This window comes from Neoarthrinium moseri, assembly GCF_022829205.1.
Source record: "Neoarthrinium moseri strain CBS 164.80 chromosome Unknown scaffold29_Wmoseri_CBS_16480, whole genome shotgun sequence".
Lineage (NCBI taxonomy): Eukaryota > Fungi > Ascomycota > Sordariomycetes > Amphisphaeriales > Apiosporaceae > Neoarthrinium > Neoarthrinium moseri.
Window position 1 is genome coordinate 61,844 of NW_026055143.1, and position 23,918 is coordinate 85,761.

General features: G+C 53.3%; 8 protein-coding genes across 8 annotated transcripts; 3 read left to right on the plus strand and 5 right to left on the minus strand.

Moving 5' to 3' along the window:
* Positions 1 to 1,000: 1,000 nt before the first annotated feature.
* JN550_007467 (uncharacterized protein) lies at positions 1,001 to 1,508 on the plus strand (the record flags this gene model as incomplete). The annotated part of the gene is made up of 2 exons (XM_049319321.1): positions 1,001 to 1,037; positions 1,099 to 1,508. The coding sequence occupies 2 exons, from the start codon at positions 1,001 to 1,003 to the stop codon at positions 1,506 to 1,508; spliced, it is 447 nt and encodes a 148-aa protein (XP_049170443.1).
* Positions 1,509 to 1,766: 258 nt separating this feature from the next.
* JN550_007468 (uncharacterized protein) lies at positions 1,767 to 3,593 on the minus strand (the record flags this gene model as incomplete). Its single annotated transcript, XM_049319322.1, has 2 exons — positions 1,767 to 3,416; positions 3,477 to 3,593. The coding sequence occupies 2 exons, from the start codon at positions 3,591 to 3,593 to the stop codon at positions 1,767 to 1,769; spliced, it is 1,767 nt and encodes a 588-aa protein (XP_049170444.1).
* Positions 3,594 to 5,668: 2,075 nt separating this feature from the next.
* Positions 5,669 to 10,118, minus strand: JN550_007469 (uncharacterized protein; the record flags this gene model as incomplete). The annotated part of the gene is made up of 3 exons (XM_049319323.1): positions 5,669 to 5,856; positions 5,911 to 8,449; positions 8,508 to 10,118. 3 exons carry the CDS (start codon positions 10,116 to 10,118, stop codon positions 5,669 to 5,671), a joined length of 4,338 nt encoding a protein of 1,445 aa, XP_049170445.1.
* Positions 10,119 to 13,917: 3,799 nt separating this feature from the next.
* Positions 13,918 to 15,112, minus strand: JN550_007470 (uncharacterized protein; the record flags this gene model as incomplete). Its single annotated transcript, XM_049319324.1, has 3 exons — positions 13,918 to 13,984; positions 14,042 to 14,923; positions 14,988 to 15,112. The coding sequence occupies 3 exons, from the start codon at positions 15,110 to 15,112 to the stop codon at positions 13,918 to 13,920; spliced, it is 1,074 nt and encodes a 357-aa protein (XP_049170446.1).
* Positions 15,113 to 15,989: 877 nt separating this feature from the next.
* Positions 15,990 to 16,610, minus strand: JN550_007471 (uncharacterized protein; the record flags this gene model as incomplete). The annotated part of the gene is made up of 1 exon (XM_049319325.1): positions 15,990 to 16,610. The coding sequence occupies one exon, from the start codon at positions 16,608 to 16,610 to the stop codon at positions 15,990 to 15,992; it is 621 nt and encodes a 206-aa protein (XP_049170447.1).
* Positions 16,611 to 18,129: 1,519 nt separating this feature from the next.
* Positions 18,130 to 18,600, plus strand: JN550_007472 (uncharacterized protein; the record flags this gene model as incomplete). The annotated part of the gene is made up of 1 exon (XM_049319327.1): positions 18,130 to 18,600. The coding sequence occupies one exon, from the start codon at positions 18,130 to 18,132 to the stop codon at positions 18,598 to 18,600; it is 471 nt and encodes a 156-aa protein (XP_049170448.1).
* A 1,226-nt stretch (positions 18,601 to 19,826) lies between these two features.
* JN550_007473 (uncharacterized protein) lies at positions 19,827 to 20,967 on the plus strand (the record flags this gene model as incomplete). Its single annotated transcript, XM_049319328.1, has 3 exons — positions 19,827 to 20,152; positions 20,211 to 20,324; positions 20,382 to 20,967. 3 exons carry the CDS (start codon positions 19,827 to 19,829, stop codon positions 20,965 to 20,967), a joined length of 1,026 nt encoding a protein of 341 aa, XP_049170449.1.
* A 915-nt stretch (positions 20,968 to 21,882) lies between these two features.
* JN550_007474 (uncharacterized protein) lies at positions 21,883 to 23,442 on the minus strand (the record flags this gene model as incomplete). Its single annotated transcript, XM_049319329.1, has 5 exons — positions 21,883 to 22,308; positions 22,549 to 22,866; positions 22,973 to 23,099; positions 23,171 to 23,208; positions 23,401 to 23,442. 5 exons carry the CDS (start codon positions 23,440 to 23,442, stop codon positions 21,883 to 21,885), a joined length of 951 nt encoding a protein of 316 aa, XP_049170450.1.
* Positions 23,443 to 23,918: the final 476 nt, after the last annotated feature.

Sequence of the window (23,918 nt, forward strand, 5' to 3'; positions counted from 1 at the left end):
GCATTACAGAAATGGAGTCTACAATAACGGCTCAAAATTCCACAAGCCCAAGGGCATAGTGGCAGAGTGGTCTAATGCGTGAGACTAGAATTTAACAGCTATCTCATCTCCTAGGAGGCACAGGTTCAAATCCTGTCTATGTCGTCGCTCTTGCGTTTATTTTTTCTTTTGTTTCCCCATCCGGCGGATAGCTACAATGTATACATACAGAGGTGGCCTGTTCCGTCTTTGATTTTATTCTTCACCATTCTAGTGCATAACCCAAGCTGGACCCGCAAAGTTTTCTTCACATACATTATCTGAGTTCAAAACAACGTGGCTGGAAGTAAGCCTAGTTTTGCAACTCTTTCCTCTATTTATGCTTCGTAAAACATGTACGAGTTATATCTCGTCGAAACAGTCATTCCACCCATCCCACGTCAGCTTGTCCAGGCTGTCTATACCTCGAAATGTGGGATCACGCCCACCTCTTCGACCTTCGCTGCCACCCTTTTACACTCTTCCATGTACGCCTCGTCCTGTCTTGGGATTGAATAGCAGCTGAGAAGCTTTCTTGTCGGTGAAAGCAAGAAAAATGACCTTGAGTGCCTCCTCGTGGTGGTCTCTGCCGCTTGACAGTAATGATAGTTGCGAGACTGAGGCAGGTACAAGATCACCAATGAATGGATTGAGAGTACCCAGACTTTGGCTCCTTGAGCCATTACCGGGTTCTCTCGGTCGGCGTTCAGCTTCAGTGGTATTGCACATTGCGATCTCAAGAGGAAATTCAAGCTTCCGGAGACACCTGAAGCCGCGCATCGATGTCTTCCGGCATAATCGAGCCCGCTAATTTTTGTATGGAGATACAAAGCTCCTCAAGGTAGGTTCCTGCGCCGACGCCTCTGAAGAATGCCCGTCGGCACGATGGTGCAGTTCTTTGAGAGCGAGCACAACTTTTGGAAGAAGATACTAGGCTTGTGCTGTCTTGATACTTGCGACCATCCTATAGTATGCCATCACCATGCACGGATGTGCGTGCAGCGAGGCCAGCGAGATTAGTAAGTCTTACTGGCCTTCTCTAACTGGCTTCCGAATCGAGCGACTAATCAGTTGTCATAGCCGTCGTCATGGCAGGAGCAGTTAGTCCCTATGCAAACCGCCTGAACATCGGGGTAACGCTTGTTGCAACTGGGAATGGTTTTCTACGCAAAGAGATCGCTGCAACATTGACGGCTGCTATGGTGATTCTTGCGCCGGGCTTGCTTGAGCTCAAGGCCCTGGACGGCTACGAACTCGCGCCCATCTGCGACATGATTGATGAGCCTTTGTCTATCATGAATAACCTGAAAGGACATCCAATGTGTCCCGTCGAGCCTCACGTCGGGCACCGATGGCCATATCAACATCGGCCGGCTGAATTAGAGCATTGCAACAGACAGTGCGCTGCGTGCCAGAGGGTCATCGAAATGTGTAATGCGCGGGCCATCAGGCGTTGCTGTATAGATAGCAGAAGCCAAAGCTGTTCATAGGCGTCTAGGGCATTACAGGGTGACTTTGTAGGTCATTCTGGGTTGTAAATGGTAATACTTGATAAGTAATATAAGAGGATGACAAAGTTCAAAAGGGAATTTAGCCGCAAGAACAAGACCACCAGCTGGTCTCCTACTGCGTTTCTGGAGGCCGTACCCGGAATAGCGACTCAGGATGACGCAATGTGTAAATTTTGATTAAAATTCGTGTGCGTAGTTACATCTCTAACGCAGCCAGAGGCATCCATTCCTGATACCTTACACGATAGCTGAAGTATGCAATCCATGAAACCCAAAGGGAATGGCCCAGTCACATTCGGCGCGACCAAGTTCCTTCATAGTCTTCGCATCTAAACAGACCAGGTAGCTCGTCTTGCCATACCCGTCTAACACCACGCTCAGCAAGACGCCGTCGTCCTCTGCCAGGTCCTCCCTCTCGTCCGGCTTGGATCTCGGCCGAGGAACGAAAATGGCCTCGCCCGGGGTGTGGCCCTGCGGGTTATCCCAGTACAGCGTCTCTCTCGTCTCGAGATCCAATTTCGAGAGGCTATCCATGAGGGTCGAGTGCCCGCGATTCGGCAGGCTGTAGACGTAGCGGTGCTTCCGGGTGGCGTACAGGGGGTTGATCGTGGGCAGTTCACCGACGCGTGGGGCTCTGATCTCAAGCAGCTTCTCAGGCCGTAAGGGCACCCTTTTCTTTTTCGCAGCAGACACTTGTGGTATCTGGAATTTGTACCTCGCAAAACGGGCTTGAGAGTTGCGGTTGCGCATTTCGTCGCCCCAATAGTTCTGTGCCGCGCTTCCGTTGCGTAGAATGACGTCCATCTCAAAGGCCCTTATCACATCTGCCGTTGGATACTCAATCAAGTCGCAGAGAACACTAGTCTCCCCAGAAGTTTGGTCCACTTCCTCGTATGCATTGATGCTGTGAAAGAAGAAACCTGCGGGGCTGTCATAAGAGGCGACTATGCCCCTGTCCGTTCGTCGATCGATGATGAACCACTTGCATATCTGCGACTCATCGAATGGTTCTATCGCGTCAATGATGTTCTTATTCCACGGTATTGACATGCCAAAGCTGCCGAAATGCGAGGATGGTATGGCCAGTATGACATACGATCCTGACAAGAAGAAGGAATGAATATAGGCGGGCTTAAGATTGGGCTGGCTTATCGTAGCAAGAATGTCTGTCGTGCCTGTTGATGCGTTTACTCGGAATACCCGATACGTTGCGTTGTAACCGACTTCCATGTTGTAGTTGAACAGGTCGCCAGTTTCCGGGTCGCGCTGAACATGAGCACAGCTCAAAGGTCCCTTCAGAAGAGGATGGATCTCCTCTTGCGTACTGTTACCGATTGGTTTGAGAGTATCAGGATCCATCTCTTTCATGATCGCATTATCTGTTGTCGCCCACAAATTCCGAGCAGCACTGCGATGGCCTAGGTCGGTGGGATGTTGCGAGGCTGACTTTAAGCCGGGTACATTTGCCTGGACCGTGACACCAACATTCTCAAGGTCGAAATCACGCGTCGAATTGCCCAGGCCTGATCGCCAGGTGGCCATCACTTTGCTAAAGAGTCCCACGCAAGGATCCAAACGCTGGCCGAATGTGATATTTGCTCGACGGCCCTCCTTCCGGATTGCTTTCACTAGGGCTTTATTCTGTCTTTTCGAAGTGTATTTGACAGCCACCGCGCTACCTGAATCGCCGGAAATGGGTATTATCTCGAATTTGTGCGCATGGGCAAAGCCATCGAACCAGTGGGTAGTGCGGTATGTGCCGCGCGGTGTATCGTCCACGTTGTATTGTCCAGGGCCGATCCGGTACAGAGCACCGGCAGCCCACGAAGGGATGGTTCCCTTCAGACGTAGTTCCACAGGACCTGTTACTTCCGTGAGTCCCTCGAACTTGGCGGCCAGTCAGTCAGTGTTGGTTGACGAAGTCGAGCGCAGAGCGGACCAACTTACCCCTGCTTCGTTGGGCCAGTCGTCAGAGTCCAAGGTGAGAAGCTTTTGTACGGCGCGCTCGTAATCCTCGTCTTCATGTTCTCGACCCCTGAGAACAGGGTCAACAGCTGGGCCCATACTGGCCGTGAACCCCGACCGAGCTCGCGGTACAGCCTAGACGCTGCGGTATCACGGGGAATGTGGTGGAAGTTACTCAAGTGCGCTCTGGCAATAAGTTAGTGGGCTTACGTTAGCTGCTGAATAGCTATGATCCAGCAAACCAACTGCTTGTTCCCAAAGGCGTTTGATGGATGCGCTGATGCTGGACGAACTGCACCAACGCGGCCGCGAGGGAAGGGTTTATAACCTTAGCTGAGTGTTGAGCGCCAAGATGATAGCGTTGAGCATTGGTACGTCGAGTATGCTGCAGCTTTTGGGGTGAGCGATAGTCAGATGAGCTTGCATATTCGCTTACTTTTACTGTTCAGCGGACCAATGGTGGCTGGCTGGAGCTTGGAAGGCTGCAGCGCACTAGTTCGAGCGTGCGTCGAACCCAGGAATGAGGAGGATGGGAGGCCGTGGTGATGTACTCAACGTGGGAGGCAAACTGGAAGCCGCCTGATTATTGGTTGCGAGCTGCTGCGTCAACCTTTCATGATTTAATAATCCTTTGACGGCCACTCAGATTCGGAGCTGGTGAATGTACAAGTAGGAGAATTAACATGCTAAGTGTTACCTGCCGATTGGAGCCGGCCAGAGTCGTCATGATTCATCAACAATTTCCTACCTTGGGCAACTGAGTGCTCAATCAAGCACCAGAAAATACATTCATTCCGCCCAACTTCATTGTTAGCTACTTGGCCTACCCGCCAAGGTAACCTAGTTATGTATGGAGTGAGCCGCGCGGCGTCTGTCGCCCTCTAAGTTAGCTTTCCATATCACCTGCCCTCGCACCCGACAGTTCGGCCCACCTGCCACTGAGGTGCATCTAGCATACGTCTCATTCGCCAAGTCCTTTAAGCGAATGCGAGATCCTCGGGCCGTCCTCATATGTCTGAGATGGGCTCTAATCAACAACCTAAAGTTTACCATTCCAAAGACCCAACCATTTGACCAAAATGACAGCGACGCTGGATGGGCTTTTAATTTGTACCAGCGTCGCACGATACCGCTCCAATATGGCCTTGAAACGCCAGGCTGGCTTTCGCGCCCACGCCAGCCACATCCTCGACGACCTGCCTACCCAGCAGAAGACACACCAAACATCTTGACCACTCGCACGATTCCCATCGGCAAGCAAAATACAATCGAGCAGGAGGTTAAAAAATCGTGCTCTCGATCGGGGAATTGAACCCCGGTCTCCAGCGTATTGAAGCTATGATTCAATGACAAGCTGGCATACTGACCACTATACTAATCGAGATGACGGATGAAGGCAACCAATCTTAATGATTGGCTGTTGAAAGACAGGTGTTTATCACGGATATTGAAGCAAGTAAAAGTTTTCGAGCCAAGTGGATCGCAGATGGCCGACCGTGGAAAGACTAGTGGCGAGTCGTTGTCTGTGGATCCTGGCTGCGCAGAAGTGCGGACGGGGACGAGAATATCATACATGGCACCTGCGAATGGAGCGACTGCTGGTCCACCAACGATTAAGAGTGACATTAACAAAGTCTAACTATATTGGTTAGCTGACGCTGGGTCATTAAGTGAGCACTCATCGGAGAAAGACCGTTAAGTTGTTCCTCGGACTGTTCGGTTATTCTTCTATATACAGCCTGCTCCCCAACTCTAGTGCAAGACAGCACAGGCAATTGTCACAGCCCTCCGCAACTTCCTTCTCATGCTAGCCCCTGATACCGCCATTCTTTCATCCAAGGAACCCTGATTTTCGAATATATGGCTACGCTTAGCTATCGTACATGGGACTTGCAAAATATAGCACGGCTAGCCAGCCCCCCTTCCACCCGTATATCTACATGTAGGGGCAAGCTTCTGGTACCCCAGCTCTCTGAATCTGATCGACCGTCATTCGATAAGAAAGGTGGTGTGTGATATAAAACTTTCGAAACGAAGGTGTGGGTATAGTGTAATCAAATCTCATCGCGTCGGCGGTCGTCTGAAGAGCGCTCCTCTTCGTGTCTAAGTGTCATTTTCGTGTGCGTAAAAAGGGGTATTTCATATAGAGGCGATCTCATTGGCGCAAGCGGCATTCAGGTGAGCACCCATTCGCTCCCCCGCTTGACGAACTTGTCAAGCAACAACGCCATATCTGCCAAGACAAAGCGGCAGATGTAGAAGCCAAAAAACTCAGCTGCATGCCTGGTGCAGAGTTCTAACCCAACTTGGGTCTTATCGGCGTGTCTCAATCCTGGGTCCTCGACCTGGCGAGCTATCATGTCTGTTGCATTGTTAGCGTAATAATCGGGGGCAAATCTAACGTGGCATAACATACCGACAGTCTGCGCGGCGTCGAACAAGCGTGCCAGGCTCTGCATGTACCCGGCATAAGGTCCTTCGTACTTGATGGACGTCACGTCACGCTTGACTGGCCGGCTGCTCGGATGAGCCACCATTGGGAGACTGGGAAGGGTCCCAGAACCGGCGCCGAAGATCTCTTTCTCCGCTATCCTTTCGGTAGCACCGCCACTGGTGCTCTTGTTTCCATAGGCGCTGGTCAGATTCGCTGCTGAGCCTTTACTCCTCAGTCTGCGCCAGCTGAAGGACGCCGTTTTGCCGCTTATGCTAGCGCTTCGTGGAACAGGAGGTGTTGGCTCGCTATCTTCTCTTTCGCGGAGGGCACCAGCCCCTTGGATGCCGACCTCGTTGCCAAGCTTCCGGGTCAGGGTCTGCTGTACCTGCTCCAGGATATTTTCCAGGCTCTGCATCTCTTCGAGCACAGCATCGGCATCATTGCTATCCACCCTCGCGAGTTTGAGGAGGGCAGCAGTCAGAAGGTCACACTGCGAGGACTTATCCTCCAGGGCACGCAGCTTGACGCCCTTGACCTTCCACACGTCCCTAGGAATAAAGAGGCGACTCGTAATGTATCCACCGCGCGGGTGAGCAATGCTTTGGTACAAGGCACGCATTAACCAGAAAGGTCGCAACATTGTGTCTGACGGGCAAGGCTCGAGCGGCACAGGAACGTCGGGTCCCTGGAACTGTGCAGGGATAGGCGAGTGCTGTGCCTGGGGGAATGGAGAGTGGAAGTCGGACTCGAACAGATAGAGTCCGCCGAACCCGCCCGTTGCCTTGTTGCCAAAGGTAGATACCAGCGGCGTAGGAAGGGCGGGCACAGACGGGTGCCTCATGGACGAGTTGGTCAAAGACTGGCTGAGCGGGGTGTTGGGGGACAAGTCTGACGTATTGTCGATATTGGAGACAGAAAGTTGGCGGGTCTTTAGTGACTTGAGACTGGAGGATGATTGATTCTTGCGCAGGGCCCCACCAAACGGAGACGGCGAGCCTGTGCGGAAGTGGTCGTTGGGATCATCGGTGTGAGGGGGATTCTGCGGCGGCGTTGGAGGTGCCAATGGAGGAGCAGGACTCACACCCCGCGATGGAGAGCCTGGCACGCGCATAGAGAACGAACCCGGTTTGCCGGTCGTTGCCGAGAGAGCCTGGCGCTGCTGGGCAATGAAGCTGCCCTGTTTCGCAGGCATAGCGGTCGTGGCACCCGAGGGTCCGGCCGCTGCCTGCCCGATCGGGGCTGTCTCGATCTTGAGCTGTTTCGGGTTCTGGCCGGAGAGTCTCCGGCTCCGCACGCCGGAGGGAGTGCCTGGTGGCTGCGGGGGCGGGATCTGCGGCAGAGACTGCGGAGGCGGCGGTAGGGAGGGCGGCGGTTTGGACATTGGTGGTGGCATCTCGGCAACCGATGAAAGAACAGTGGTCGCTGTCGGCGGGCTCGAGCCAATGGAGCTGTGCCATGTCCGTTGCGTGAGGCCACTAGAATCAGATTCGCGTTCCCGCGCGACAGCGTCGGATGTCTTCCGTGGCTGCTGGCCGAAGGAGAAGTTGTTGAGTGCGTAGTCTCTTGTTAGATCTTCAAGCATGCGCTCCTCGTCGTCAGAGTCCGTCCCGTCATAAAAGTGTCCGTTGTTGTAGGTCTGCGAGTCACGGTGGAGCCCGCCGATGGACAATTGCCTTTGTCTCTCCTTCTCCTGCGCTGCTCGAATCACAGCTTCACGCTCGAATTGTGTTTCTCTCTCCGTCTGGCGCACTCGTTCTTTGGCAATCTCGACACGGCGCATGGCATTGGCCACTATATCGTCATCGTCATGTTCGTCGCCATGGTAGGGTTCACCATAGGAATCCATAGGCTCAAATCCTTCGTCATATGCCGCCTCAACAGCTGCATCAAGGGCTGCGTCGAACTCGGCCTCGGTATCGCCGCTAGGGGCGCGGAGATGTTTCCTCTGGGCGCCAAAGGAGGACGACCTGGAACGGATTGATGAGGCGGCTGAGCCTCCCGACTCGTCGATTGGATCAAGCCATGATATAGACTCGTGGCTGGGATTGCGGGCATGTCCATTTAAATTTGTACCTGTGGCTAGCCGTTCCGCGTGCGCGAAGTACTCGTTTCGTGCCGCAGTGTCGGGGGTCATAGGTTTCGCCGGCGAGAGGGGTCGTCGAGGTGATAGCGGCGCGGGCATGAGTTGTCCATTGTCACTCGGTATGGTCAGCGACCCTTCGAAATTCCGGCGCATGGGCGACCTCGAAGAGAACGAAGATTGAAGCGGCAATTGGGCGGGCTCTGCAGTCCTGTCAGTCGTCGGTCTTCCACGGGTCCTAATGGTAGTGCTGTGTGGTTGCGGACCTAGTCTGCGCGTCGTCGTCGGGGATATCTGCTCCTCGTCATCGCTGGCCGGGCGGACTTCGACTCCATTATAGGCTAGACTTTCTGGCCTAGCAGGAAGGGCCTTGCTGCCGGGCTCTCCTTCAACTGGCACCATGCCATCCAGCTCCTCTATCCTGCTTGTATACGTGCGACGCTAGCGTCATAGATTAGTACAGATACATCACGTGGAAATACGATCAGGATTATCTTACGATGGCCTCCAGTTTCTTCTTGTCCTCGTCGCCAGTTGTCCTGGCGAGTACCTGTGCGAGAAGTTCACATGCTTCTGTATAGGACGAGCGAGCGCCTTCGAAATTCTGGGCATTATCGAGCTGGACAGCCGTATTTGCTTTGGCCAGTGCCTTGGAAAGCATTGCCTTCTGTGACGGCTGCTTACTCTTGGCCCTCCCGGAATCCGTACTGCTCTTGGCCGTCGAGGAGCGGCTCCTCGTATGACCCTTCTCAGGCATGGCGGTCTCGCGTGTGACTGTGGCCGCGGGCAGCAGTCCGGGTGTGGTTCCTTGAGTGTTTCCTGCTGAAGCTGGGATTTGGTTGGCTAGTTCATCCCAGAAGTAGTCCTTGGGTTCACCGTTGGCCGCGCTTGAGAAGATCGAGGTCGGTGTACTGGCGGCTGGGCTCGGTCGGTTAAAGATTGGCGAGGGGGCCGTGAGCGAGGTCGACAGCTCGAGCGACGGCAGTGACACGATGGGGGGTAGATTCGGAGGCGGTGGCACCGGCGGGGGTGAATGTGGCCGCGTGCGTGTGCTGGCCGCGGAAGCAGCACGAGGTGATGCTGTGGTTATGCTGGCGGCCGATGGCCTACGCTTTGTGAGTTTCTTGGGCGACTGAAAGGTCGGCTGTGGGGATCCCGTGTTGGGGTTGAGCAGGGCGACCGAATCGACGCTCATGCGCCGGGAGAAGTTGTTGGTAGGTTTGGCCGGTAGCAGCTGCTGCTGCTGGTCGCGATCGACCTGGTGGGAGGCCCGGCTCGACGTGGTGGAGGCCGACCAACGGTTGAGGTTCCGGAAGCTGTCGCTAAGGGCGCCGATGCTACTCCCGCGCGAGTGTGATCTGCGGGGCTGCTGGTTCGCGGGATCGGGGCCTAGGGGTACTGCAGGGTCTTGCTCGGCAATGACATTAAAGTTGAAGTTGGCATTGGCGTCGACAGTGACAGGCGGTGCACGCGCGGGACCTGAACCTAGATGGCGCGGGGGCGGGAGGAGGGACGAGGTCCTGGGCAAGGTTCCGGCGAAGAAGGAGGGCGAGGAGGGGGCCTCTTCGGCGAAGGTCAACGGCTGGTCCTCCGGGGCCCGGGGTTGGTCCTCTGCGATGCTGTCGCCGTTGGTGGTTCTTGACCCCTTTCTGCTGCGAGGGCCGGCTGTCTCGCTTCCGGGACCGGTTGCGCTGAAGCCGACAACACTGCCGTGACCGTGGCCGTGGCCGTACGCTCGACCGCTATACACACCGCCGATGCTGCCCGCTGTGCCGCTTCGGCCGCGGTTGTAGTGGAAGTTGGCGGCGGGGCCCCTGTGGGAGAAGTTGACGGGCGTCGACGAGCGCGAATGCGACACGGACTCGGACCTGGCCAAGGGCGCACCGACACTGACACCGGCGGGCGGGTATCGCGGCGGGTTGTTGTTGTGATGGCGGTTGTTGGTGGAGGGGGCAGTCGAGCGCGGCGGGTAGAGATGCAGGCCGCCGTTGGAGTAGGACGGCTGGGACTGGAACTGCGACTGCGGCTGCGACTGCGACTGCGATTGGGACTGAGAGTGGTGATGGCTCGTGGTGGCACCGCTCAGGATGGTGGCATGTGGTTGTGGCATTCTCCCGCCCAGATGGAGCGTCCCTGATTGACTGGACTGATGCCCGTTGCCGGGTCCCCTCTAGAGTGAGCCGGGCTGGCCACTATCCCAGGCTACCTACCCACTAGCTGGTCCGCCGGAGAGGGCCAGAGGGCCAGAGGGCCTGAGGGGCCCAGGACACACCGCGCTACTACTGGCAAAACTGCCAACCACCAGCGGGGGCCCGGTGATTTGCTGATGCCCAGCGCTGTCCCTCGCGATAGGAGGCTCCGTAATAATAACGTGCACTATGTGCAATCCTGGTTCTTAAGTTGGTGCTCCGTTTTCTGCTTGTCGACGGACGCGTACGTACGGCCGTCGAGGTGAGGGCGGCCCGGGAAGAGGACAGCCTGGTAAAGCTGATACTCCTGACGCCAAGGGGTGCTGGCTGCCGGCGCGCGCCCTGTAGACGTGGACGTGGACGGGGACGGGGACGACGGTATCCGGCTCTAGCGAGGGACAATATCCGTGGCTACGGCCTCCAGCTCGTACCAAACCGCGCTACTAGTGGCCAAGTAATGCGCTCTTGCGACTCGGAGAGAGGAAGACGGAAAGATAGTGGGTAAAATGGTCAAAGTAGCGCGTCTGTGGGCAGCCCTTTCGCCGTCGTCTGCGCCCACCCACTCGCTCGCTCGATCGCTCGGTATGGGATTCAACAGGCGCTGTCGCTGATCGGAGCGGGTTTCCACGGGTCCCTGGGACATCCCACGTGCAGCCTCGAGTGCCGTACTGTCATGTACCCTAGTCTCGTCGATCTGTATCAAGAGAGGTCAGTGGCCCAACGGCGCCGGCTCGAGCAATCGGGGACGCTCGATCTCTGGTTCAGATGCGTTACCTGTGACAATTGACGTGCAGGAATTCAAGATGCTGCCCACGGTCGCTATCTATCCCAATTCCCATCCTCCCTCTGCGCCCAGGTGCGCTGCCCCAGACTCGCCGACAGGGACCGATTCCACTTTGGATGGCTGCTGTACCGCAGTAGTACTCTCTACCTACCCGGCGGGCACTAGCGCGACCGAATCCCTACCATAGGGGTGGTACTGTGTACGGATCAGAATGGCGATAGGTGGTGGACTGGCTAACAGGGTGCCTGGCAAGCCTCCAGGGATGCCAGTTCAACGCTCTTTCGGCGGGACCCCTGAACCCCTGGCCCTACTCGTACTATGTAGTTTGCTTGGTTGGCTGTCGAACGACTAGGTAGACAGCCAGTCCACTTATGAAGCCCGGTGGGTCATTCCTACACTCTATTACAGTTCGCAACGGCTTCAAAGTTCAGGGTGCTTGATTTTTCCTCTCAAAGGAGAAAGAAAACACGAGCTCAGAGACGGCAAGCTACGCTGATGCAAATTTTGGGTTGTGTGCATGCTGCGTGGTGGCTGCAGGTAATCTGTAGAATCCAGGGGTAGACGTGAGGAAAAAAGGGCGACCTGTCCGTCGGGTTCCTGGCCCCTGGCCCTGGCGCCCCTGGGCCCTGCGACCGCATCCTTCTCCATTTTTATCCCATTCTGTGGAAGAAGAAAAGGCATGCTAGCCAACTAGCATCTCGCTATCCGCTACCCCTTTTCTGGATCCCTAGGTACCTGCTGTAGTGCAGTGTCTAACTTATCCATGATCACGAATCACCCATGGTTGCTCGCTCACAAACACGTATCTGCCCTGGGATTCTCGAGGGGTGTTGCTTGCAGTTGACACTCATACGAGTGTATTCGATGGAGCCAATGGCTGTTGGTGTGGGCTATTCGGCGTCCAACGCTGGCTGTGTCCGCCAGTATCATTCGATGACAGGATTTACTCGTAGTGCCAGAGTCGCGTTTACATTACAGAACCACCATCATCTCACCCATCCTCCTAGCCAGCACGGCAACTGAATGCTGTGTTCAAGTGCCGCGACGACTGCGAATCCTTTGCCCCCTTCGGCCTGAACCCCCGTCGGTGATGCATTCCTTCTGCGGAGGGCAGAGCATTGTCCAGGGCTCCAAGCCCAAGATCTTACCATATTAGATACAAGTGTCATGCAGCAAAGGTTTTCTCGGATCCATTCTACGATAGTGCGGTCTAGAATAGCGTCAGGAGAATCAAGTCCGCCATATGGCCGCCATCTTCTACCATGGTACCATGGTAGAGAGGGGGCTTTCAATAGTCTACCTGCACTTGGAGTTCGCAGATTCACAACTGTCCGCCCATGCAGACATCGGCAATGACGCCAACGCCCGTTTAAACGTCTCGCCCCCAAGCCACTTACCAGGGGTCCCCGGGAGTTCGATGTTCTGGAAAGAAAAAGACATCCAAGCTCGGTCAGCGAGTAACGCGGCTCCAATCCGGATTCCGGTATCATCAGTACAGTACTATCATAAAATTCTGTCACTTTTGTTCCCTTTTGAATGTCGCTCAAACAGCAGGGAAAGCAGCCCGCACAGTTGGCGGGTTTTGCACGGAATGAGTGACAAATAGGCCTAATGGCTTGCAACGCAACTGCCAAGACCTTTCCTACATCGTCCTTGACAAGAGTTGTATAGCCGCTCAAGGCCCCCTCAAGTTAAGCCTGTTTTCAGATTGAGCCTCAGGCTCATCAGGCTGAAGGTTAGCAAGTCCTTGATTCCCCAGCTGATGCGTCATCTTCAGACTTGCCAGCTCTCACAAGAGGTCTTGGGGTATCAAAGCATCAAACACCCCCGTCTCCAAGCTGCACCCACACTCGGAATGACCCGTCAGGTCGGAGGGATTTGGTCTGAGCTCATCTCTAGTTGCAACGCCCCAATCGCGGACCTGGAAAATTCTCCGGCCCGTTAAACACGGGCGAGCACTTGAGACACTCGATAAAAGGTCGACATAAGACGTTTCAAAAGATGACCCAACAGGCCACCTTGGTTCGAGGGCTGCTCACCTCGCTTGCCGCAGATTGGCTGGACCCGCGCAAACAAACAGCTCAGCCAGCTCTCGCGAAGCGATTCCATAGGGAATCTCACCATGTTCTGACGCACTTGGTTTCATGCTGCGATACCTTTACCCCACGGTTTTCGAGTGCTTCATGTCTCCGATCAAGCTTTGCTCAAACCTTGACACTTCAGTCGTCAACTGCAACTCTTTTGGGCATAGAATTCGTGGCCCCTCCCTACCTGCGTGGTCGACCTAGAATTGTAGAAGAACCCGATCGTTAGCCGAGCTGTGGAAACTAATCACTGTGCTGTGACGACTAAGAAGTCGAGTTTCTTCTCTGAACTATATCGGTTAACAAGCTCCGGCATGCGAATCAACAGCCCTGGTCTGTCAAAATGCGTTCCGGTCGATCTCACCGTTATGAGGGACACTAATGTTTATTCCGCAGGCAATGGCCTAGCAATCTTCATCGCGCGGTGTTTCGAGAATATGGCTTGCCCATGTCTTGAACTCTGCGGCATTCTCCTTGATGACATTAAGCTTGCGACAGCCGCCGCTTAGCCTTACCACTACTGCTATTATATGACTACGTAAGACAATGCTGGTGGTTTTGAAGATTTACGTATTTGAATTCGTACATTGGAGGCGTAAGGTTCAGAGCTATAAGCCTGGTTCATGCGTTATGGACGTTCCCAAAATTCTGCCACTGAGGACGTACGAACTATCCCACTACCTCCAGATGCTACCTCGCCAAATGACGGCTTGAACCCGACCGTAGATCATCGACAGGCATCATTACTCATTCTATCTTGCAGTCTAGCGACCGTTAAGATAATCACGGCTACGGTACTGCACTTTATTAGACACTTGCCACATATATGCCCCGTAATCAAAATTTGCTCCGTCATGTTGATTGGGCCTCCAGGAATTCTATCAAATTTGGCACCATGATCTTATGTGTATGCGATGACCTAAAAATGGGAAACCTGTCAGTAATGGTTGGCACCTCATCAGGGAGATGCACATACATATGGCCTGAGTTATACCAGAAATACTCATCTAATGGGCGACATCCGTACTTTTCGGGACTCGTCAGCACTTCCAACTGTGCGTAGTCCGGACAGTATGTCAGGTTTGTGATGCCGTACTGTTCCGGGCTGTTCATTACCCCGTTCAAGAACGTGTTGGCATCATAGACCATGGCCTTGGCGCCTTGGTTTGTCTCAGCAAACTCCCTTGCTCGGTTCGCCAAGATCTCGTTCCACCAGCCAACTTGCTCTTTACTTGGGCTAGGGTTCGATTTGACTTGATTCGCCGCCGTGCGGTCCAGCGGCGGCAGGTTGACAAATAGGAAGTTCCGGTACCCGGCGCCGAACAGCGGCAGCACAGACTCGGAGAACACGGCCTCTATCTCGGCCTGCCAGAAGTCCTGGAACGTTATTTTGGCCGGCTTCTTGCTTTGTGAGTCGTTGACGTCGTTGATACCGATCCATACAGCGACCAGTGCAGCCTCGGCCTTCTTGTTCGTGCCTCGGCCCTCAATACGCGGGCCAAGCACTGGCTCCGCCCACTTCAGGTACTGCGCTGTCTGGTTGACTAGCGGCGTCGTGAAGTTGTGGTGCAGCGGTAAGAATTCCTCGCTTACGTCGGCTCCCGCGAAAGCAAAGTCCCATAGCTGTATGGCGCAATCTGAGGGCAGGTGTTCACCCGGCTCTACGCCGCAGCCAGTTAGGTACTCAACCCAATTGGGTCCTCCCTCGGCTGTGCCGGTGAAATTCTGCACGATGCGGTTGCTGAGGAGCTCCGTCGGCGTGAACGACAGCTCGCCCGGCAGGTAGTTCCCAATGAAGCTATAGTTTGGGTAGCCGTACGTGCCCTGCACGAAGGTGTATGAGTCCCCGAAAGCGATCCTGGTGGAGTATTGGTCAACTTGCTCCAAAACATCGGTGATGTACGATTCTCGCTAAGACTTACAGGTACTCTACATCATCCCAGTTGAAGTGGGCTTCCTTTGGAGGTACACATTTAGCACTTGCCGGGTGGAAAGCACTGAGAGTCACGAGACTCAAAAGAGTGGTCGCCGCTATCGAAGGGGTCATCTCAGCTTGCTCGATATAGTACCCGGCTATATGCGCTCCACCTACATTTACCGAGGAGGCTTAGTCGACAGGACTGTGACTTGAGGCAAGCTTTTGTCAAGCAAGAGCGTTCATCGACTGGATCATTTATGCTGCGCCTTTATCAGTTTACGGTAAGTTGTCCTGATGACATAGTAGGCATCGTGTTGTCCTATTGGTGGAAAATAAAGGAGTTGCCGGCCTCAACTCCAAATCTCCCCGCATATACTGTCGAAGCTTCTCAACCTCTTCCCCGCGTTATTCTTCTAGCCGAGCTTGGCTTGATTATGTGTTCGCTTTCTTGGATAAACCTATTGTTGCCGGGTGCTGAGGATACTCATGCCTTGGTTGCTCTCAGCGTGATTGGATTCAATGGAATCAAAAAGCTGGGTGTTAACACTGAAGAAGCCCGGCCAGGCCAAATGATCTTCGAAAAAGGTGGTGTATAATGGCCAATCAGGGTTGTGCTAACCGACTTGCTTAACATTCATTTCTATCTCCTACTTGTCAACAATTAGTGTTTAAGTTCGACTTTGATAAAAGCTTATGGCCTGTCGCTCGCTTCATGGTATTCTCAGATAAGCCCCAACAAGACAGGAGATGTACTTATTATGTCTTCGATAATAACGGACATACCTGTATTCGCAGTGGTTATCCGGTTCTTTCAAGTGAAGTTTCACGCAATAGCATAGACACAATAAAAGTAGAGAGGTCCTTACCGATGTGCTATAAGCCAAGTCAAGAATACAGGGTTGAGCGCAGTTGCTATATCTCAGCTGTGGTTTCTGGTTCTATACAGATATCCACCCCCAGTTATCAGCCAATTTCTTCTCGCAAAAGTGGCTACCACGCTCCAATGCTACGCCATGTCCAATTTTTCGAGTTCCTTGATGGCAGGATCCCTTTTATCCGCAACCCCGGCATAGTGATCTTCATCAAATGTCGGCTTGTAGGTCCACCAACGATTCCCATCTGCACCAATTTCTTCGTCGCAAAACTCGTCAAAATTCATATTTGCCATATCAAGGTTGGTCCACATGCTGTGCACCTCCTGCCAGGGGACGCGAACCTTGTCGTACTCGGGAAGATACAACGTATCTTCATCTGGGTTATAGGCCCTCATGGCCACGATGAGCGTCTGATCGTGCCGCCCTTTGTCGTCGAGGACCAAGATTAGATTGGTGTTGTCTCCTCCTTCATCGTGAGAAAGCATATACTTCTCTACTTCTTCAATAGAGAGGCCTTCCCACTGATTTTCAAAGGATTCACTGGCTGCGGCCCTCCCGTCGCCGACATCATGGACAGGAGGGACGTCGACAGGTAGATCGGCAGCGAAGACCTCATCCCGGGTTCGAAGGATTCTCTGCCTGTCCCAAGAACCTTGAAATCCAAACTCCCAATCTCTTACGTAGAGAAGTAGCCGATTGATGAGCTTGGCGTCGACGCCTTTGGTTGTGATAACAATTTTGCCGGCCTGCATATTGTTGCAATATAATAGTAATTTGGAGTTGGAAACTGACGAGGCCGTTGTGGGCTGTGTGGTTTATTATAGTATTGTTGCGAAGGTTTTGTCAGCACTAAGTCTGGAGGATGAGCTAACTCAGGCAGCCACAGACTAGTGTACGCACAAGGCAGAGATTGGCAACACGTCAACCCTCGAGCGCTTGGCACTCCACAGCACCTATTGGCCTGGCCATTCACTATAAGAGCTATATACCCGTCAATTTCCAAAAAGGCATCATGGAAACCTTCAAGCACTCTTATGCACCCATTGCAATGTTATTAGGACTGATACATTAAGTGGCACATTGCGAAGTATTGGATGCGGTAGAAAAGGATGAGTGACGTAGCGTTGACGAAGAATGACCCATATGTGAGTTGATGACCCTCTATAAATGCATACATTAGGTACGTCCGATGCCTCACTCGCCACCATACGGGAAGAATGTGTCCAGGAAAGAGTGTCACAGGAGGCTCTCAACGCGTGCGTCAAAGCATCCAACCTACCGCTGTGGCCAAGGCATCAGCACCAAAACCGTAAGGAATAGTGCTGTAATCTTACACCCTTGTACTGATTAACTTATTACTGCTTGAGCCAAATTTAAGTTAGTTCTTGAAATAGGCCTCCATATCCGGCCCATGGGATTCTCCAGCCTTTCCACAGAAGACTGATCCATGCGGGTTGTGCTCAGTCTATGAACTTGTGTAGTGACAGCACCTCGGCTTTACCGTGGCCCCTAATACCCTGACAGGATGTCCAAGGGAATCTCCGACCACAAGCCACGATTTGATCCTCACTTTGATGCAGTACAGACAATCTTTGATTTTAGTTCCAGCATGAGACCTTGTGGGATCCAAGGCGATTTTAGGTGCATTCTCCGAAAAGCGGACCATCCCTCGGCTATCCCATAGTATCACGAAAGAGTACTATCATAAACTGATGAATTATGAGCCTTTTTAGTAGCCGAAAATAGGAACATTTTGGCGAGGCTGAATTATAAGAAGCCTAGATGGCTTTTGGCAGTAATATGGTAAGGACTGGGCTCGTAATACGTAGGACTAAAGTGGGCTCCTCCAATCCTTTTGGCATCGCGTGTCCAATAAGTCGCATATATGGATAGATCCCGTCAGAATCCTCTGTGGCTAACACACACTGAAGCACCTTCATCTGCAGCTTATGCCACAAACCCTTCGGACTTCTCAGTCCTTCGTTTAGAAAGTCTCGCAAACAGATGATGATCTACATGCTACCTGCCAGAAACACACCGGCATTCGGCCGCATTGGCTGGGCTGAATATTGCTCACTTTGTATAGGAGATTTCTCAAAGCCCAGATTCACAGATATAAAAGCTACCGCTACAGCAGCTTTCTAGTACAACAAAGACACACATCATCCGTTCTGCACTTACATCCCATCCCACCCCTAAAAGTCTAGGCTACAAACCTATTTACGCCGAGATCTCCCTCTTCCCAGCATACTACCTCTATACACCGCCAAGATGAAGTTCAATGCCATTGCCATTCTCACTGTATTTCAAGTGTTGGTTAAAGCTGACGAAGCTGCCACCGCTGCAGCCGCTGCTCAGTGCGGTGATCTGGGTGTTCTGTCTTTCAATGCCAAAGATCTTCCAGACGGCGTAAACGCCAGCGATGTCAGAAACTGCGCAGAGCACCCATTGGGTAATGGCAACATGCTTAAGAGGGATAACGACAACGAAACCACCACTGAGTCCCGTGGTCTGGATCTACTGAGCCCAAGAGACTGCTATGACAAAGCGCCATATGGTTGCACTGATGGGTACTGCTGGAAAGCATGTGGCTCGGCAGGGGATGGCAAATGGTGCTGGACAGCAAACAATGGCGGTCTTGGATCGTGGATCACCTGTAAAACATACAATGACTGTGGTGGATCTGCACTTTATGCGTGTGGCAAGGGATTGAACTGCAAGACTTGCGGATGCAGCTGTTAGTTGGGTACTTATTCTTGTACTCTGTGGTTTGCACTCTGTTCACTTTTATTTTTATATTTCTTCCACGCTCCTTTGTCTCATTTTATCTACACCTGCTGGCGGGGCTCGGGGGGAAAATAAATACTAAAGTTGGCTAGAAGCGTTTCGGTGAATGGGGAATCAATTACACTCATTCTTACGCTACATACGTGCTCGATGAATAAATGATGATACGAAAATCCATGAGTGGCCATCAGACAATTGTGGCCATGAGGGTTCAATGAATCTCTATTGAAATGGGTTATGTGTTTGCAACCTGTTGTCAATCTATTGAGCAAAGTTATCGCCGTCTCCCACGATGAAACAGCCAGGGGCCTTTGGCGAACTTTCTGGTGTTTGAAATTTTTTTTTTTCATAGCTTCGGCAGTAGAAGACAGAGGATTGAAGCGAAGGCCGTGGAAAGAATTCAGGGGCGCCTTATACAGGCCAGACTTGATGGGTACCCAAATAGAGAGCGAGAGCGGTATTGAATTATGAAATGAGTAGAAAAATATGCCGTTAAACTGTACAAAGCTCTCGTCCTACCGACTGTCTAAGATAAGCAATGAAGTCGCAAATCCTCCAATCAATAACAACCTGCTTTTACAAACTCAGCGAGCCATATCTGAGCAACTGTATCCTCGAAGGAGCCCAAAGCCTGAACAGGCTGGTGAAGCATATTGTTGGCCCACATCCCGAGTCGCATGAGGATTAGGCATATCCAGTTTTGCCGATATACAATACGAGCTCAGCCCCTGGCAGCAAATTGACAGTTGGCACGCAGTGGCTCCAGACTAGGATGTATGCGGTTACGTGAGTAAGCAATCGATGGCACCATAATCTTATACTTGACCATATTGGGTAAATGGTGAGGTAGCGCTGCATGACGCTGGATGTGATGTAACTAAAGCCGTCTGTAAACAATTGAAGGAACGAACTGCTATTGGACCTTTTACGTTTGAATCATTGTGACAAAGCTATAATCCCCACTATACAGATATGTCAGACAGGGCCTATACTTCAACCCCGGCTGCTGACGCCATGCCCTGATGCGAGGTGAGGAATCATTCATACCTGATCTGGCAGCATTGATAAACCATTGATAGGGCTGGACAACTAGGGATGGGTATATGAAGGCAAGAGAATTGATCTGAAGCCACATCCGTTGCGCAATTTGATTTCGTGTAACCGCAGTAATCGAACCGGAAATGCATAGTCATCTGCTATTCGCCGCCCTGGCCTCGATAGCCAGGGCATCGCCAACGCAGGGCGCAAGAGGCTGCAGGGAAGTCCAAATCCCAGTGACCGTATCCGTCCCGCGCTTCCATATCACAACAAGTGTGCACGACAACTGGGATGCCACGGCCCTGTCATTCAACCTCACCCGCCGTGATTTCGGGAGCGCCGAGTTCCCTCTGCCCATTTCCGGCGCCACCCCGGGTCCCGTCGAGAGTAACTACACGGTCGGAGCGACCGTCTGTGGCCACGGCGGACCTACGCTGGTGCTAACGCATGGGATCATTGAGTCGAAGCTGTGCGTGTTGAGATTTCCCCATGTATAGCATGGAACTGCAGAGCACTAACTTGCTTAGGTATTGGCAGCCCAACTTGTCAGATGCTGGCGAGTACAGTTTCATTGACGCTGCTGTCGCAGCTGGCTATACAGTTCTTAGTTACGACAGGATTGGCGTCGGGTCTTCTTCCAAGTACGTAGTGTCTCCTTCATGATGAAACAAAGGCCCCGTTTGCTAACGTCTTTCTAGAGTGAATTCACTGATCGACGCGCAGTTCCAGGTAGAGACTGCAGTCCTTGATTCTCTTATCAACTATGCCCAGACAAAACTAGGGTCCACCAAGGTTGCGCTCGTGGGACACAGTTATGGCGCCTATATCTCAGCCGCATCCGCAGCGCAGTCGCCAGTCGACGCCCTAGTCTTGACGGGCTTCAGCGGGACCTTCGACTTCTTCGGGCCCTTCGTGGCTGGCGCTGGCTTCCGCGTGGCTCGAATCCAGGACCCAGGACGCTGGGGTGAGCTCGACGCGGGTTGGCTCATATCCGCGGACTTGTACGCAGAGACGTATGCCTACTTTGCAGAACCATTCTTCGAGCACCGGGTCGCCGAGTGGTCGTACGGCGTCGCCAGCGAGCCGTTCGCGGTGGGCGAGCTGCCGTCGCTCTTGAATACCACGATCGTGTACGGGGACATCACCGCGCCAGTGCTTCTTCTCCAGGGGCAGTACGACGTCTCCGCGTGCGGGGGAAACTGTGCCGGCGTGCTGGAGGAGGTCATGACGAAACTCAAAGGTGCGCGCGTCGTTGAGAGGGTGGATGATCTGCCCGCTGGGTAAGTCAATGCACTGGAATCTGGTTCGGACGAACCCTTCAAGAGAGACACAGCTAATTTGGAATCATTACAAGTCATAACTTGAATCTACACAAGGTCGCGCCGCAAGCGTTCGAACGGGTCTTCCAATTCTTGCGAGCTCAGGGGATGTAAATTGGTGTAAGCAAATGGTTATGAATCTGGCGGCGGAATCGTCGAGCAGCTGAACAGTATGCCGTAACTGGCAAAATCCCATTGACCTTTTCAAACCCATTGAAGGTAACTGTAATAGACATCAGTCGAATCCTACCAGTAGATAGAGTACCCCTTGTGGCAGATCCATTGCTCGGGAGTGACTATAATGGCAAAGTAGGCGTTGCTGGACCTACCGGATATGTCGACCCGTCGTTGGAGCAGTCACGCCTTAATCCAGATAAGACACCTCCTATTCCAGGTACTATCCGGCGTAGGGAGCTTGATTTACATGACTTGGTCGGCAGACCAAGCACCGGGTATATGGCAGAAGAGTTTCGTGGCAAGGCACTTTCTACGCCACAATGCAGACTATGTTCCCGCTGCGAGAAATCTCAAGCATCTGGTGTCGTCTCACACAAACCAGTCAACTCAATGAAAGCAGGGTCGAAAAGAGTTTTTGCAAATTTTTTTCTTCACAATGGCACAGCTAGAACACACGAGCTGGTATATCTCGTAAAAGTGTCGTATTAGCAGAGCACCTGCAGCGCATCAACAATGCCAACCATTCCTTTTTATCGTCAACCGTGGCACGTCGAAATATGTGTGATGTGATCTGCCATTTCCCCTGTAAAAGTGACCAAATGACAAATGATGAAGCCCATCCCTTACGCCCAGTCAATGACAGTGACCGACAACCCCGGGTTGAGAGAAGATCAGATCCTCCACTTTCCTTGGCGAGAGCCTACTATGCCCTCGACATGACACCCCAAGCACGGATGATGTTGTCGGTGTAACCAGCGAACAGGGTCTGGCCATCAGCGCTCCAGGCCAGGGAGACGGGCTCGGGCTCACGGCTCTTCTTGCCGACGGCGGGGAACTCGGGCTTGAGCTCGTCGACCTTGCTCTTCTTCTCGAGGTCGAAGATGATGATGCTGCTGGCGGTGGCAGCGCAGAGCCAGTAGCGGTTGGGGGAGAAGACGAGAGCGTGGATCTCGTCGCCGGCGTTGAGGGAGTACAGGTGCTTGGACTCGTTGAGGTCCCAGAGCATGGTGGTGCCGTCCTTGCCACCGGAGGCGCAGAGGGAGCCATCGGGGGAGATGGTGACAGTGTTAATGTAACCAGTGTGGCCGATGTGGTCGGTCTGGAGCTTGCAGGTAGAGAGCTCCCAAACCTGGAGGAGGGTTGCAATGTCAGCCACTAGAACCAGAAGAGGCGTGAAAAGATCCCCCCACGAGAGAAAGCAGAGCCTTGCGGCTTCAGAAATCAGGGCAATTGGTGATTGGTGGTCTCATGGCAAGCCGGAGCTAGCTCTGAAGTAGCAAATACTTAAGGTTGCAAAACATCATGTGGATGGAAGCTGTTGGAGGGCAAACCTCTGCTTTCTCGGGGTCGACGGAAATGGAGAGCTTACCTTGACGAGCTTGTCCCAGGAGCTGGAGACAATGACGGGGTTCTGGGGGTTGGGGCTGAAGCGGACGCAGGAAACCCACTCGGTGTGGCCCTTGTCGGTGATGGTGTACTTGCAGTCACCGAGGGTGTTCCACAGCTTGATGGTGCGGTCGCGGGAGCCGGAGACGATCTGGCGGTTGTCGGCCGAGAAGGAGACGGACAGGACGTCGTTGGTGTGGCCGACGAAGCGGCGGGTGGTGGTACCGGTGGCAAGCTCCCAGAGGCGCAGAGTCTTGTCCCACGAAGCGGAGAGAGCGTAGGCACCATCGGAGGAGATAACCTGAACACGGGGAGGAGTCCGTCAGCCCACTTCCATCTTTCTATCTTCAGGTTTCCCTGGCCCGCTTCCTCTTGGCGGAAGTGGACAGAGAGGGCCAAATACGTACGCAGTCGGAGACGATGTGGGAGTGACCGTGCAGAGATCGCTTGGGGTAACCGTATTGCGACTCGTCGCGGGTGAGGTTCCAGATGATCAGGGTCTTGTCACGGGAAGCCGAGAGGAGCATGTTGGGGCTGGTCGAGACATGTTAGCTATTTTCTTCCTTGTTTCGTCATTTCGAGGGCAAGTTGGGCGTCGTTCGTACTTCTCCATGGAGGTAGCCAAGCTGGTGACCCAGCCATTCTGTGGAAGAAATGTCAGCTGCCTGTTTGTTCTTGCGAGGCCGTGATCGTGCTCCTCCTCGTGCTCGCGCTCGTCCTCCTCCGCTGCTCACAGGCCTGGGGACGGCCAGCACAGGCGCATCGCAGCGACGGGGACGGCAGCGGGGAGGATAAGAGCGAGGGAGAGACGGGTATGGGGAGGATGCAAACGTACGTGGCCCTCGAGGGTACCCTTGAGAATCAACTGCTCAGCCATTGTCCGGGTATGTGCTTCAAGTCTGTCTAGACAGCAACAACTTGAACTGGGGTTGGGGTGGTGGATAGAAGAGGTTTCGTGATTTGGCTGCTGCAGTCAAGGTCACCGTCTCTCGCAGGTCGGGCTGGCTGTCTCGAAAAATTCCGACAATTTTTGTGTGGTTCACTTTAGGGTCAAAAATCGCTAATGGGCCAAAAAAAGGCAGCAGGGGTTGTTTTGCAGGTGGGCAAGTGGGGAACCAGCCTCGGGGGACTTCTGGTGGGGCACGAGCCAATCAAAATTCCAGCTGCCCTCTCGGCGGGTCACCTCGGCTGGCAAATGGACTTGGTGAGCCGCTGGCAGCTGTCCACTGCACGTACGTACCAAGGTAATTCATTTCCACTTCACTTCAGCCTACTCCCAGCCTGCTACTGTGTAGTCGAGCCAACGTCGGACCAGTGTTGATTACCGATTCCATCTTGCATACCTAGGAAGTT